The sequence below is a fragment of the Podarcis erhardii genome, assembly GCF_964252035.2.
Source record: "Podarcis erhardii genome assembly, chromosome: 6".
Lineage (NCBI taxonomy): Eukaryota > Metazoa > Chordata > Lepidosauria > Squamata > Lacertidae > Podarcis > Podarcis erhardii.
The window spans coordinates 81309144-81325053 of NC_138510.1; the positions used below are offsets into that span (position 1 = coordinate 81309144).

Sequence of the window (15910 nt, forward strand, 5' to 3'; positions counted from 1 at the left end):
TACTTAGCATTTAAATTACAAGAATGGCTAGGATTGCATCTCTAAAAGAATCAGTGACCTAAAGTTTTGCAAATCAAAATGCCTACTGGAAATGTTAATCCCAGAGTCAAAACACACAGCTGGAGTGTACTTAAGATGTCAGAACAGCACAAACAAAACCATCCTGCATATTCAGAGCTAGTGTGTTGGGGGAATGCTATCTCAAAATGTCCCTGACATGTTAGCTTTATATACGCAAAATATTTTAAACGGGAGAGCACTTAAATATTTTATCTCCCAGAAGTGCAGTCTGGGAGTGGTGCAATCCAGCAAAACATACATGAGATTGATGAGTATGCAAAACAAAACAGAGATCAGATTTTGAAACAGCAGTCTGAACTCAGAAATTCCACTAGATATTTCCTTCCACTCAAAACAGTATGACAAATATACTCAGTTCAGTTCCAATAGTTCCAATATATGAGTTACAATGCAGTACTGGTTCACCTTTACAGCTTGTACAGTTACTTTTTAACTTGTAAATTGAAACTTGTAAATTGTAAACTGAAATAGTACCTGTTGCCACGTGTTTAGATGTGCATGATGTATTGCTGCCTCTAATTTCACTGAATGAATAAACAGTTATATTGTACTGGGTGTTACACTGGAGTGCAGAAAGGGTGCAAACTGTCGCAGTATCATTGCATAGCAATTCGTTGGTCCAATCCACAGCTTTGGTTTCATACATTTCAGCACCACGGACAGGAGACCAAACAATCTGAACTGTATCACTGGAAATGAACACTGGGTTAACATCACTGGGGCAGCAAGGTGCTAAAGGGAAAAAGGGGGAAATGCGGCAATATTTATTTTACTATTCATTCAATTTGCATACCACCTTTCATTGGCAGATCACAGGGCGGTTCACAACATAGAAATACAAAATGACAACACAAAATATATAATAAAATGAAAACACAAGCAAAACAAACCAATAACACCCCTCCCCACTGACACACAGAAGGCCATAGAATGTTAATCAGCCAAACACCTGAAGAGAAACATTTTCACCTGGTGCCTAAAGATATGTAATGAAGGTGCCTGTTAAGTTGTGGGTGAACATATCAGACGACACAGTGATTCTTCAAACAGCTCTTGTTTATTCACAGGCCAGAACTGAACTGAACTGAAGGGTTCAGCCAGCCTGCTTATATAGAGCTCCACTAGAACGCAACAGTAACCATTTTCTGTAACTATCCAATCACTGAACGTCACTTTCGATTCCTTATTTGCATATGTGGACCTGAGTGAAAACTATCTACAGTATCCCCCTGTTGGCCCAGGGTGAGAACTTCAGTACATAACACCGCCAGGCAAGCCTCCTTGGGGAGTGCATTCTACAAACGAGTTGCCACCGCAGGAACAGCCCATTCCTGTGTTGCCGCCCTTTGGATCTCTCATGGAGAGGGCTCACGGAGAAGGTCTGCGTCAGTTCATAGAGAGAGAGGTGGTCCTTGAGGTATTGTAGTCCTGAGCCATTTAAGGCTCTATAGGTAAAAACCAGCACTTTGAATTGGGCCTGGAAACTAAGTCAGTGCAGTCGGGCCAGGATCAGTGCAATATTTAGGAATATATTAGAGGTTAACCAACTAGTTCTTGATGCAATGATTGTTATGTGAAGTCACTTGGACAAGCATCTCAAAACAGACTCTGGAGCCCTGGGGTCTTCATCTCTGTACTATGCTGGTAGTTTAACAGATGGACTGCTGATCCACATTTTGCTGCACTTCAACACCATCACTGCAGGTGGTGGGGATGCAGCTATTAACTCAGCAGGGCTCATATTATACAATACTAACAGGGTACCACCTTGTCCTATTAAGTTACTGATGGTCTGTATTTTCTGGAATGGATTCAAATACATAACAGTACAGTGGTACCTCGGGTTACATACGCTTCAGGTTACAGACTCCGCTAACCCAGAAATATTACCTCGGGTTAAGAACTTTGCTTCAGGATGAGAACAGAAATCGTGCTCCGGCAGCACAGCGGCAGCGGGAGGCCCCAATAGCTAAAGTGGTGCTTCAGGTTAAGAACAGTTTCAGTTTAAGAACGGACCTCCGGAACGAATTAAGTACTTAACCCGAGGTACCACTGTACTTTAAGTTTGCAAATTGAAGTGGATGAAAGCATTCTGTCACCCTAGCAGGACAAATCCACTTCCCCCAAAATGGTCTTTTTGCAGTCTGGAAAGTGTGTTAAAAAGTCTGGGATGAGCTAACAATTAATGGGAAGAATGGATGCTCACTTAAGACTGGACAAAATCTATCCACCATGTACAGTAAGCTTTGTGCAAGCAATTCAAGATGAAAGCTGAATAAACAGGTTGTCTGGAGGAGAGATGAGACTAGCTTGGCTTCTTAGTCTGAGCCATTCATCCTTCAGGAACAGATAGTGAAGCTTTTAGAGCAGGGGTAGTCAACCTTTTTATACCTACCTCTCACTAATGCATATTTCTTGAGGGTAAAATTTCCTTACCACCCACCAGTGCTCGATAGAAGGAGGATTCAGCTTGTGCTGTAGAACCCCCTACCGCCCACCTAGAACCCTGAAATGTCCACTAGTGGGCAGTAGGGACCAGGTTGACAACCCCTGTCTTAGAGTGCTAATTTTTGCTGGGTCACCTACGTGTCACCAGCCCTAACTGTTATGTAAAGATGAAGCTACTTTGTCTCATCTTGGAATCCCTTATATTCCATTTCATCTTAAAAAACATGTGAATACACAAACACACAAGCACGGAGCTATTTCACCACTCAAAGCTTGTTTCTAGCTTTATATAATGCCCATGCAGATATACCAAATATACATGCAAAAAGTAAACTGGCACTTACCTGTAGTATAGTTAAATATGTCACCTAATGGACTCTGCCCTGCCTTGTTATAGGCAAAGACACTAATAAAATAGGTGAAGCCACAGTCTGATTGGAAGTGACACTGGGTATGTGATGTGTTGCAGTGCACCTCCAAGCCATCATCGCTTTTCACAAAGACCACATAATAATCACCCAGGTCAACATCTGACCATGACACTGCCATGTAGCCTGGCTCATCCTCTTCAATTATTATACTTTCTGGAGCACAAGGCACTGAAAAGTCAAATTTTCAACAAAAATAATTATCATATTCTCATAGTTGAATAGTGCAGCTATTAGAAAACTCCAATAAGACCATTAGGAAATCCCCAACTGGTGCATAACCAATGGATTGGATATGCTTTTGTAGAACATCTGATCTAATAAGTCCACATGTGCTGAAGGTTTCAGCTCTTGCTGTGCCCCAGAGCACATACAGCTAATTATAGTGACTGCAAAGATCAATCCATGCTGTGCAATTTGCACAGCAGATGTAATTATCAGTAGAAGCTTTTGAAGGAAAAGATACCTGCCCTTTCCAGGGATATTAGTAATCGCACTTATGAGCAAAAGCAGCAGCACTAACCCAGAAGCAGAGGCATCTATCACAAGCCTGCCTTTATAATTTAGCATGCATTTTTCAATTTAGGACCATTTCATTAAGCAGCAGCAACATTGCTGGGTATTTTGTGTGTTAGGAGGGAATCATCTACACACACATACCAAAAATCTGGGCTGCGTATTGAGAAACGGATTTGTGTGCTAAGCCTGTCTCAACACCTGAAAGGTGGAGAAGTAGGTGGAATTTGTACCTTTTATTCCACACCCACCTTTTGAACATTGCTGTGCGGTTTGTTTGCACATATTGATCTTGCAATCACCTTCTGGTACGAAAATGATCAGAAAAGGGAAAGGGTGCAGACAGGCGTGAAGACTCAGACATACATAGAGACTGCAAGATTCAGAAATACACTGAAAGCGTGAACATCTGAGCCATTTCAAAACTGTCATGCAAATGAACCCAGCAAAAATGGTTCCTGATTTGCTTCCTGTTTGCAGACTTCAAATAATCTCCTTCACTTCTTAGGATAAAGACAAAGTGTCTGTCTAGCCCTGCGTACTATTTCCAACAGTAGCCAACTAGATGCCTCTCAAAGGCCCAACAGCAAAACATAAAGACAATAGCCCTCCCTCTGTTGTTTGTCCCCAGCATCCAATATTCAATTATATTTACAGCAGGGGACTGGGACCAGATGGCACCAAAGGTTCCCCTTTCCTGAAATACAGTCACTGAAATAATAAATTACAATAAGTTATAATGGCGAATGTCTACTGTACTGAACAATGCTTTCCCCCTCCACATTTGTTTTTTCTTTTCCTTAGACAAGACAAATGGTGAAAAGTTTCTCAAAATCAGTTTCCTCTACCAAACTCATCTTTTTATAAACATCTATTGTGCACCATTTACTTGTCTTTTTCCCCTACGCAATTATTTTCCTTAAAAGAAAGCAGAAACTATTATCTCTTTTCCCTGACACCTATCATCCACTGGCAATTGTATTAAGCTTGTGGTATTCTTCAAAGCATACACTCCTCCATATACCATGAACAGTGCATATGAGCTGCTAAAGATCACCTACCAGTCCTGAAAGTCACAGCCTCTGTAGGTGTGCTGGAACCAGCCTCATTGCTTGCTACAACAGACAGGGAATACTCTACCCCACACTCAAGCGATGGAATAGTGCAGGAACTGGACATTGTACTGCAGTTTACTCTGGAGGTGCCGCTGTGGGCTGCAATGAGGTAACTGGAAGCACCTTCTGCTAGTGTGAACGAAACAGCAGCTCTCAACGCTCCACTGTCAAAAACTACTTGAACATCTCCTGGTGCATGAGGCCCTAAAACAAAACAAAACAAAACAAAACAAAATAAATCTCTCGAATAAAAATAAGGCTGAATGGTGTTTCAGACACAAATGGTATATATGTATCTGGATTTCTGGTGCTGATTTTATGTGCATGGTTTTATGCTTGACTTTAATAATGCACAGGGAATATATGTAACTCCTCTTTTATTAGGTCAAATCCAATGAAATCCTCATACTAGCAGAATGCTCATACAGTGGAACTCTCCTTTTTCTCCCCCATTCACTGCCTGCAGCCCTCTCAAATCTGCTCCAGTGGGTTGGGGAAACCACCAGAGCAGATATCGGAGGGGTGCAGCAGCGTGCAGCAGGAGGAGAGGCATGCAATGACTTCATTGGATAAAACCCACTGTCATGACTTCATTGGATAAAACCCACTGTCTCCAATGGCCAGGACAAATTCACGCAGTTACATTTGAAACTAAATAGTCATCCAAACTCTTTTCCCTTTCATTTTAAGTCCATGAGTAGTGCCATAGGTGTAAACCTTTCTTTACTGATTGTCACATTTATCTGACTCCTCCTTGACAGCAAGTGTTGGCTTGGCTTTCCAGCTTCCTCTTACTTGTTCTTTGGTTGTAGGTGAAGTCATCTCCAGGTATCCCATTAGCATCCCAAGCATGTGCCTTGATAGTATAGAGAGTTCCTGGGTCTAGACTGGAAAATATCAAGGAGTTGTTTGTGGTGTTTTCTTTCAACATGCTCCCCAAACCATCAGATCTCATGATAGACACAAAGAATCCAACAGCCATATATACAGCTCTCCAACTCACAACAATGTTGTCATAACTTTGGGAACTTGCTGTCAGGATTGGTGCAGCGAGCACTGTGAATAAGCAAAAAGATACGTTAGGTTTAGTGGGATTTTGTGCCTGTGCAGATGTGGACAATATATGATTCTATGTTTGCATCATTAGAGATGTTTCCCAGATGATGATTTGTACTCAGGTATGCACAGCTGAGTACAAAATAAATGCATGGTATACATCTATCAATTGTGAAGCAAGCATACAAATAACCACAGTTCAGTAAACATTCCTTGTAAAATGAATGGCAGGGATGGTCCAATACTTTAATTGCTGCTGCCTCCCCGTCAGACAAAAATAGATCATGAGGAGGGTCCATACAGTGGTACCTTGAGTTAAGTACTTAATTCGTTCCGGAGGTCCGTTCTTAACCTGAAACTGTTCTTAACTTGAAGCACCACTTTAGCTAATGGGGCCTCCTGCTGCCGCCGCGCTGCCGGAGCACGATTTCTGTTCTTATCCTGAAGCAAAGTTCTTAACCTGAAGCACTATTTCTGGGTTAGGGGAGACGGTAACCTGAAGCGAATGTAACCTGAAGAGTATGTAACCTGAAGCGTATGTAACCCGAGGTACCACTGTATAGGGAAAGTACCGGTACATTCAAATGATCTCTTCCAGTGTCATATGGCTATTAATTGAACAACACAGACAATAGAAAAGACTTCTAAAAAGCTCAAAGCGGGATGGGGTGGGGTAGGTGCCTAAGTGTTAAATAATATTAACCAAGTTCCACTGTCTGGAAAGGCCTAGGGAAACAGTAGAACAGTTTCATGCTCCTTAGATGCCAAGATTTTGAAGAGGAAACAGCAAGGTTGTTGTTGTTGTTTACCTGCATCCACTGGTTTTTACAAACAAAGTTTCAAAGCAACTTCAGAAGATAGAATACAGATAAGATCAATTAAAATGCAGAGAATTTAAATCCAATACAAAATTGTTAAAAACCTAATCCAACAATACAATAATGAAAAGTCCCAGCCTACCTACTAAAATATGAGAAGCACAGTAGAGGGTCACTTAATTTGCAAAGACCTCTATAATAAATATATATATAAGCCTGGTGCATAAAAACTGACAGTGAAGGTACCAAGTGTGCTTCCTTGGAGAGAGCATTCCAAAAACGGGGGGGCCACCACTGTAAAGGCTCTTTCTTGCATGGTAATGATCCTGCGTCAAAAGCCAATGAGGGACCTAGAAAGATAAAAAGGAGGTATTCTCCCTGTTGATTCCAAGAAATAGAGAGTTAGTCAAGGTTATTAGTGTAGTCTTCCTTCCAAACCTAAATCAGAAGTCAGATTAAAATGAACGAGGAAGGATGTGAAACAATTCGGTTGCGAATGTATCCTTAATACCTAACATATGCGGTGTCTAAATGAGATGAAAAGATACCTGTCTTTGCTTTCTTTGAAGGTGAAGGCTGGCTTCTTCCTCCAGTGTTTATAGATCGGATTGTGATTTTATACAGTGTAGCAGCCTTCAGCCCAGTCACAGTGCCTGGTGAGTTTGTGACTACTGTTTCAATGAATGATTCTCCATCCTGTGCTGTCAGCAGGTAACTTGAAGCCCCCGCGACAGATGCCCATTCCACTGTGATACTGTTACTCAATTTTGAATAAGCTTGTTCAATAGTCGGAATCTCAGGAGCTTAAAAAAAACAAAAGAAGAGGAATAACATGTTGACATGCAAGGGCATGACTTTGCATAGTTGAATGTGGCTGTTTATTCCCAAAGTATCAGCTCCAGAAGGACATGGTTTTGATGGCTCTCTTTTCATTTCTCATTATTCTGTTGGTAACACATATTAGTTTAGCAGTCTCTAGTGCGAGAACAAGACAAGCAATGTGTGCCTTAAAAATTGTATTCCTCTTTGTCCTGGGAAAAGCACTTGAGTGGTATAGAATAAAACATTGCTAGGACCTGCGGGCATGCCAAGGGTTCCTAACTCACACACATCATTTAGCCAGAGGTTTTGGCACTCTGCAACTTATGGCACAGAGCCATTGTACAGGTATGGCTGCATTGGCCACTGGCACAGCAGCATCTGGTACATCGCTGGATGATTTATTCATTTGGATTGGACAAAGTCATTGGGCAGTTCCAGGGATGAAGATGGGAGTCACATCTGTACTGCACTCCAATGGAATATGCTTTAGCCCCTTTGGAGCCCAGAAGGCTGGGAAATTCTGGGAAATTATTGGAAGCCACTCAGGAGGTCCTCAGTGACAACCTCAGTAGGAAAGACAAGCTTACCTGAGGACAACTTGCTGACCAGGAATGACCTCTGCAATGTGGAGCCACAGAAGCGGGATACAGTAGAATGCATGCTTTGCATGCAAAACATCTCAGGTTCAATCCCTGGCAGGCCCAGTCAAAAAGAATCAGGCAGCAGATAGTAGGAAAGACCTCTACAAGAGCCTTTGGAGAGCTACTGTCAGTCAAAGTATTATGGGCTACATGGACAAATAGTCTGATCTGGGCCTGGGTAATTTGCTTGTGTCCCTGTAAGAACAGTGCTTCATGCAGTAACATTGGAAGTGGGACCTTTTACACAATGTAGAACTAAACCTATCCAAGTGTAAGAGTGAAGTAAATTACTGAAGTATCCCCACTTTTAATTCAGATAAAAATTATTCCATATAAGCAGTCTGGAAGTACTGCAGTAGAGCTTTAAAAACAAAACAGGAGGAGTAAGAACCTATAACATGGCTGTAAATGACTTATACTCTGTTTAACTAAATTAAGAAATAACATTAAATAAAATTAAATTAAAAGGCATCTAAAATGTAAGCTTGTGTTTTGAAACACAGCCAGCAATTTCATAACAAATAAAAATAGGTTTTCAGAGAGTTTGGCAATATTACAGGAGCTGTTCTTCTGCAAGCACAACAAGCTCTTAAAGAACAGTATTTCCATTGTACTAAGCCAAGACATTCTTTCATTCAGTGCTATTCAGCCAGCTGGTCAGATATGTCTCCCTTTCCCACCATGTGTAAGTATGCAAAGCATTCTTTTAAAAAAATTAATAAAGAAGCATTGCTATCCATTTCTCAGATGTTGGCACAGTGATCAGAACCCTATCAGGCCTGATGCCACCACATGAAAGCAGTGGAGCCATCATGGAATCCAATGGATCCCTGACTGCCTCAGTCACTCCCTCTCTCCAACCAATTTTGGGACCTTCCACTGCGGCACTTCCACTAGTCCATTCAATGAGCAGAAAAGGGTGCTCTGTACCAGTGGAGTGGCGCCAGCCTCACTCTGTAGGCAGAGACTTGCAGGACTAGGCAGAGCAACGCCTCTGCGCAATCCAAACTCCCTCCCCCAGCCTAGTGCAAAACGGATTTGTAATCAAATGCCCACATCTGGCAAAGTTTCACAGTGCCATTGGTGCAATCCTGCTCATAGTTAGGCTGCTTATGTCTCACTGACTTTGATAGGATTTTTAGCATGGTCCTATGCATGCATACCTAGAAGTACATCCCATAGAGTTCCATGGTTGTTATACAGTGGTATCTCTGCTTACGTACTTAATTCGTTCCAGAGGTCCATTCTTAACCTGAAACTGTTCTTAACCTGAGACACCACTTTAGCTAATGGGGCCTCCCGCTGCTGCTGCGCCACCGGAGCACAATATCTGTTCTCATCCTAAAGCAAAGTTCTTAACCCGAGGTACTATTTCTGGGTTAGCGGAGTCTATAACCTGAAGCATATGTAACCTGAAACGTATGTAACCCGAGGTACCACTGTATACGATTTCAGCCTTATGCAACTTGACTATATTCAGAAAAGCAGCATTTTTATTTTTATTTTTCTGTTAAAGATTCAGTAGAATATAATAATGTAAGACTGAAAAAGCCTGGTAGCTTTTATTGGGACTATACAAGAATATGTAAATCAACTCTGTTTATTAAAACCAGGAGTGGGAAAGATTTTTCAGCTGGGAAGACCACTTTATTTTGTGAGCAGCTTTACAAGCCGCACATGTTAGGAGCAGGCAGGTGCAGAAGCAAAAGTGGGGAGAGTAATGGGCATGACTTACCTTTGTACTATAGGCTACATTTGAGGCATGCAAAAGCCAGAGGTTCACACACACACACACGCACACACACAACCCTCTTTCCTGGCCAGCAAGAAGGCGGTAGAACAGGGACGGCAAAGGATGGCCATCCTGATACATTTTGGCACCTGAGGTGAACCACAAAATTGTGAGGCCCCCATGGCAGGGAAGGAAGGGTAAGTGAAGATCTACGTCAGAAACAAAGGGGAAATATCTTCATCAGGACCAAGGGGGTGAGTAAGTTCTACATTAAAAGGTAAAAGGTAAAGGTAAAGGTCCCCTGGATTTAACCATCCAGTCAAAGGCGACTATGGGGTTGCAGCGCTCATCTCGCTTGCAGGCCAAGGGAGCCAGCATTTATCCACAGACAGCTTTCTGGGTCATGTGGCTAGCATGACTAAACCACTTCTGGCATAACGGGACACTGTGACAGAAACCCAAGCACACAGAAACGCTGTTTACCTTCCCCCCACAGCAGTACCTATTTATCTACTTGCGCTATTGTGGTTTCGAACTGCTAGGTTGGCAGGAGCTGGGACAGAGCAATGGGAGCTCACTCCATCGTAGGGATTCGACCCGCCGACCTTCTGATCGGCAAGCCCAAGAGGCTCAGTGGTTTAGACCACAGCGCCACTCGCTTCCAAAGTTCTACATTGGGAACAAGGAGGGGGGAATCAAATCAACCTTACCCAATGGCTGTTGTGGGGTAAGGGAAAGAAGCACACACTGAACTGTGCTAGGAGGGTCCAGCCCCCCAGGAGACCCCAGGGGACAGACCCAGCCATTTGCTTCCCAAGGGCAGGAGGAGACCATCAGCTTCTCTTATTGCTATAGATTGCTATAAAGGCGGCATGGGGCTCGGGGACTCCTGAGGAAAAGGCAGATCTGGCCTGCAGCCAGAAATGCATTCTTTAGAGGCCAGAACTGCTATTCCTGTGGATCCTGCCGCACAAGGCGGTCGCCTCACCTTGCCTCATCAGTGGGCTAGTCATGGTGTGGCCTCAGGACAGGTTGTGGCCTATGGGGAGGCCAAAAGCCAGATAGAGAGGCCCCTAGGCCTGAGGCTCCCCAACTCTGTTTTAAACCATCTCATACTAACCCGTTAACTGCATAGTCTGAGCCTCAGCCAGTATAACTCCATTCTTGTCTATGGCGTCCACTTTCACAGTGTGGATTGTGTTGGGAGCTAGAGATGCAAGAGCACCTACAAGTGTGACGTCACTGAAACGGGCTGACGAGGAGTGTCCCACTGTGTTCAAAGGGGTTGCCATGGCTCTATATGAAAAGGCCCCGGGGAATTTGGGCCACTGGAGATAAACACTTCTTGATGTCACATCGTAAACGGATACAGTGAAACCTGCAAAAAGCATACACATGAACAGTCAGCCTCCTTACCTTGAAACGCAATAGTCACTGGGAGTTGTCCGATTAAAATCATACTCAAGAGTAGTCTCACTGAAATCAAAGGGCTTTTAAACCACTGATTTCAGTGATCTGCTCTGTGATTTAGTTGGCTATCACTCATAGGCTACAATCTAGAAAGGTGGGGGAAATATCAACACCAGAAGTAAGTTTATTAGTCATTCCCTACACCCATGGAATTTTGGGAGCCTATAATTTTGTAAGGAAGTTAGGTATTTCTAACACAACTACAAGTTTCCTGGATTTTTTTTTTTTTTTTAAGGAAAACTCTGGAAGTTAAACTGGTATAAAACTAAAAGGCATTTGTTGTGTAGTTATTCCTGTTAATTCATGGGTTTGTAATTACTAGCTTCACATGCAAATTTTTATTGTTTTGGAACCTAATGCAACCTACACACTTTAAGTCCAATCCAAATAACTTTATTGTACTAGCCATTGGCCGTGACAAATCTGAATCAAAAATGAGTACAAGCAAAAGGGTTGCCATGCCACAAATAATGATCTCTGTTTAGATCTCTGCATCTCTCTTACAGTTCTCTGCTATATTGTCCAGGGTCTTCTTTCTGATCTTTTTGGCTCCCAAAGCAAAAAGGGCGACTTTATGAATCACTGAAGTGTTTACATCGCTAAGAAGCCACAGGATCCTCTCTGCTGGGGAGAGACATCTTTCCTGTACGGATGGTAAGGTGAAAAATCATCTCCTGGGTCCAATGTATAGTGGGCAATATAGTAAATAGTGCAATATGTCTTCCACCTGCGGTTGCCCACATATACAGAGTCCGCCTTCCTATGGTATCCTGTTATATCATCCATCTAGGTCGGCGGAGGGTATAGCTTGAAAATGCAGCTCAGTAAAAGCTAACTGACTCTAAAATGGACTGTTATTAGAAGGGGGAACAAATGAGAGCATTTAGAGGATTTGATTGCTTGCAGATCACGTCGTTATTCTGTCCAGTGGCACCAATCCCTTAATTGGCATTTGTCCATGGATATAATCTCTAGCTTATGGAAATAATAAGAGTTCCAGTAACGTTGGGTGTTAGATTTCCACCATTGGCTGTTTTCCAATTCCTCATTGCACAGGGCTGGCAAGCACTCGCAAGGCATGGAGGACAGTCTTTACAAGTCATTAAATATGGTGCAATCAGTTATTGCAGTTAACGTTGGCCATCCAGCTTCCGTGCTTAAGAGTGAGGCTGCTGTTCCCTTGGGTAAGGAAAACAGTCTCTTGAGAAATTGGTTTTGCACCATTTCTATCACTTTAATAGCACTCTCATCCTCGCCCCTTGTCTTTAGGATTATAGCCACTGTTTTACTGACTCACAGCCTGATCCTAGTCATGTGATTTGTACCTATTGACTACTTACACTGGATAGTTATGCAAATAAACCTATACATATTTATTAAAAAAGGAACAATATTTATTAAACTGTAAGAGCACAATCCAAACCCCCACTTTCATGACTGGGCAGGAGAACAAGGTTTAGGATGGTGTGAAGGTATATTTCTGTCAAATACCACTGGTGGGGGGGGGGGACTCCACTCCAAACTTTGCCCAGCCATCTTCATCCAGGTAGTTGTACTAGTAGCATAATATGGGGAGACCCAAAACGGGATGTTTTGGGGGTGGGGGTATTAGTGGCTTCAAATCTGCTGGGTTCAAAAACCTGCTGGATTTTAAAAGTTGTGTAAACCCAACTGGCCAGATTCTTGAATCCCTCTGCCCCACTGTCTGTCCTAGCCCACAGGGCTTCAGATGCAATAATGGAGCCACACAACTCTGTTTCTTCCTGAGTTTGGATTACTATGCCTGACTGCTATCCAATACCTTGGAGCAAGCCCTACTGAACTCAGTGGGACTTCCTTACTGTTGCATTGTGTTGCACAATAAGATGTCTACCAAACATGGGCTTTAATTTTCTCCTGGGGCCCACTAAAAAGAATAATGGCAAGAGAAAAATACCTGTCAGATTTTACCTGTGTTCGCTGAAGGAATCTGAAAAAGATGGTAGAAAATTAGTAACACAGAGAAAACTCTTTTCAGATTTCCCTGCCCCCCTTAACAGCAGATTTCTAAGCAGTTTACTGGTAAGTAAGTCCTAGTATGTTCAATGGGGTTTACTACCTAGAGTTTAGGATTGCAGCATTACAGTCCATTATTTTCTTGAGCAAAACAAGTACAAAGAATAATCACAATAATATATTATTTTATTCTGGCTTGTTAAATCCACGCCTTCTACAAAGCTATTGATGAGATTTGACACTGGTATGCAGATCACATTATGAATTCAACTTTCTCTCCTGAATCTGCCTATTGATCCAGAAAGGGAAAGTTTCCAGTTGTGGACAGACAGGCATTCTAATCTCAAACACATTAGCTGGACGTATATCCCATTGTTTTCAATTAAAGTTTCATCCCCATAATCTATCAAATCTGACAGGAGAAAACCTCATGCACAAGAAAACTTCCATCTCATATTGCTGATGTAGCTGCCTATCTAAATGCAGATTCCCATCTCTAGCAAGAAGATGTGTATTTTGATGTGAAAAGGAATGCAATATGCACTGGAGGCCACTGGTTCTAAGGTGCACTAGCTGAAAACCTGAGAGTCAGGATTCAGTGGAGCAAACTACCTGATCCAATTTACTTCTGACAAGCTGAATGGAAAGTCACAAGAGAAAACCTACTAGGAGGTATGGGAAGGGCCATGGCTCAATGCTTCGCATGCAGAAGCTCCCAGATTCAACTCCTGGCATTTCAAGGTAGGACTGTGAACATCCCAGGTGAGAGCCATTGCCACTTAGCATAGATAATATTAAGCTAGATAGACCAATAGTCTTACTCGGCTTCCTAAATAAATAGCCACCAAATAAATGTACTGAGGTCACATAACTCTGCTTTCCATCCAGGGTTCTAACAGGAAGAAGAGATTTCAGAGTTACAAATGAATCATTATTACCAGCAACACAGATTAAATGAACTTTTAGCCAATTGCAATATACCTTTCAAACTGTTCGTGGATTGAAACTGCCTGAGTTTTGAAATGGCAATAAAGATGTGTTTTCCTGTTGCATGGTCTTACAAGAGGTTTGCACCAAATAATACATAGAAAATAAATAATTAAGTAATTTATTGGCAAGATATTACAATTAACATGTTTTGACTCAAGCTGCACATAGCCAGAGCAAAACCATTCAAAAACAGGAGTATTTTTTTAAATATTGAGAATAAATTTAAATTTATTAATTCAATAGGCAGCAAGTTATTTCTGAAAATGCTTAAGAGATAAACTGTTTGGACTTACCATTTTAATGTTGATGAAAATTAATCCAGAAAATATAAAATGTTTACATCTTCTGCCAATCATTCTTCAAGCTGGACTTCTAATTCCCAGTTCACTTACAGATATAATGAGATTACCAGCCAGAAGTTAACAAAAGAATAAGCTTCCCACCCAAAATAATCAGTAAATCTTGGAGGCAGTGAAAGCATTCCAAGTTTGTAGCTCCTCCTCTAGCTACAGCTAGCCTATAAAAGCTGGATTATTGATTGACTCCAGTTAAGCATTCTTGCCTATTTTGTTTAATCAAATACAATTATTTATGACAGTTAGCTGAATAGTGAGGCAAATGCTACACTCCACTGCTTCTGTCTTATTGACTGATAAAAGAATTGATCCAAGTTCTTAGCCAGAAGTGGCTTCAGTTCCTTAGCCTGCAATCCTCTACATGTTTCCCTTGCAGTCCAAATGAATTCAATAGGACGTACTTTTGAATAGATATGCATAGATTAGTACTATAATACTGTTACACCTCCCGATTTCCCACTTGAATGTACAGTATGCTTAACTCTCATTCCCTCTTTCGATGGGAAATATTTATGGTCTCCTAAGTAGCCAATTTCACATATAAAAAGACATGCGCTTACTGGCTGGCACAGCATAACAATGCAGTAAACCAGGGGTCAGCAAACTTTTTCAGCAGGTGGCCGGTCCACTGTCCCTCAGACCTTGTGGGGGGGGGGGCAGACTATATTTTGAAAAGAAAAAGAAGAAAATAATGAATTCCTATGCACCACAAATAACCCAGAGATGCATTTTAAATAAAAGCACACATTCTACTCATGTAAAAACACGCTGATTCCCGGACCGTCCGCAGACCGGATTTAGAAGGCGACTGGGCAGGATCCAGCCCCCGGGCCTTAGTTTGCCTACCCATGCAGTAAACAGTTTTACTGGAGAAGGAGCAAGGATGTGAACGCACAATCAAATGTCAAGCAATATGCCTCCCTCTCCTTTTCCTTGTCACAAAATGTCACAGTCTTGTTACTCCCTCCCCCTAAGTGTGTGACATACTTTCTGAATGAACCCTTTTGTTCAATAGCCACGAGAAATCTGGCAAACAGTAGAAGTGCCATTTCAGATTTCAGCAGAGGGCAATTTTAGTATGGGCTAGAAGATTCTTACAATGTCTCCCTTGCTACCCTGGGAGCCTTTATAAAATACCTGCTCTGCTCCAGAGGAAGAACTGAGGGGGGAGAGACTGCAGGCAATGGATTTCCTACCTGTCTTGCCCCACCCTCCAGCCCTGGGAGCCTTTCCCCAGACCATGACTTTGAAAACAGCAGAAACAGCTGGGAAGAGAGGAGTTCGGGGATAGTTCTTAAAAATAATTTTACAAGTTGTGTGTCCATGTTTCTCCATTTGATCCTTCGACATGGTTTTGTATGTTTTGTGGTATTTTATGCATTGTGATTTGCTGTTATTTTTTACTGATTACAGATTAGTGATTCTTTATTGTAACTGATAAG

At 42.1% G+C, this 15910-nt stretch overlaps 1 protein-coding gene across 7 annotated transcripts in view; it reads right to left on the minus strand.

Moving 5' to 3' along the window:
* Positions 1-15118, minus strand: part of FNDC7 (fibronectin type III domain containing 7) — a 22700-nt gene extending 7582 nt beyond the window's left edge. For 2 of the 7 annotated variants that reach the window (XM_081865830.1, XM_081865828.1), the window contains exons 1-9: positions 15029-15118; positions 14406-14629; positions 13078-13096; positions 10778-11035; positions 7011-7265; positions 5384-5644; positions 4535-4792; positions 2874-3128; positions 556-813 (exon numbers count right to left, since the gene is read on the minus strand). In XM_081865830.1, coding sequence (XP_081721956.1) covers positions 556-813; positions 2874-3128; positions 4535-4792; positions 5384-5644; positions 7011-7265; positions 10778-11035; positions 13078-13096; positions 14406-14468 — 1627 coding nt within the window. In that variant the 5' untranslated portion in view covers positions 14469-14629; positions 15029-15118. Of the gene's footprint in view, positions 1-555; positions 814-2873; positions 3129-4534; positions 4793-5383; positions 5645-7010; positions 7266-10777; positions 11036-11631; positions 11957-13063; positions 13097-14405; positions 14630-15028 lie in introns of those variants that run through there. The other 5 variants (XM_081865834.1, XM_081865832.1, XM_081865829.1 and 2 more) reach the window with 5 other exon arrangements.
* Positions 15119-15910: the final 792 nt, after the last annotated feature.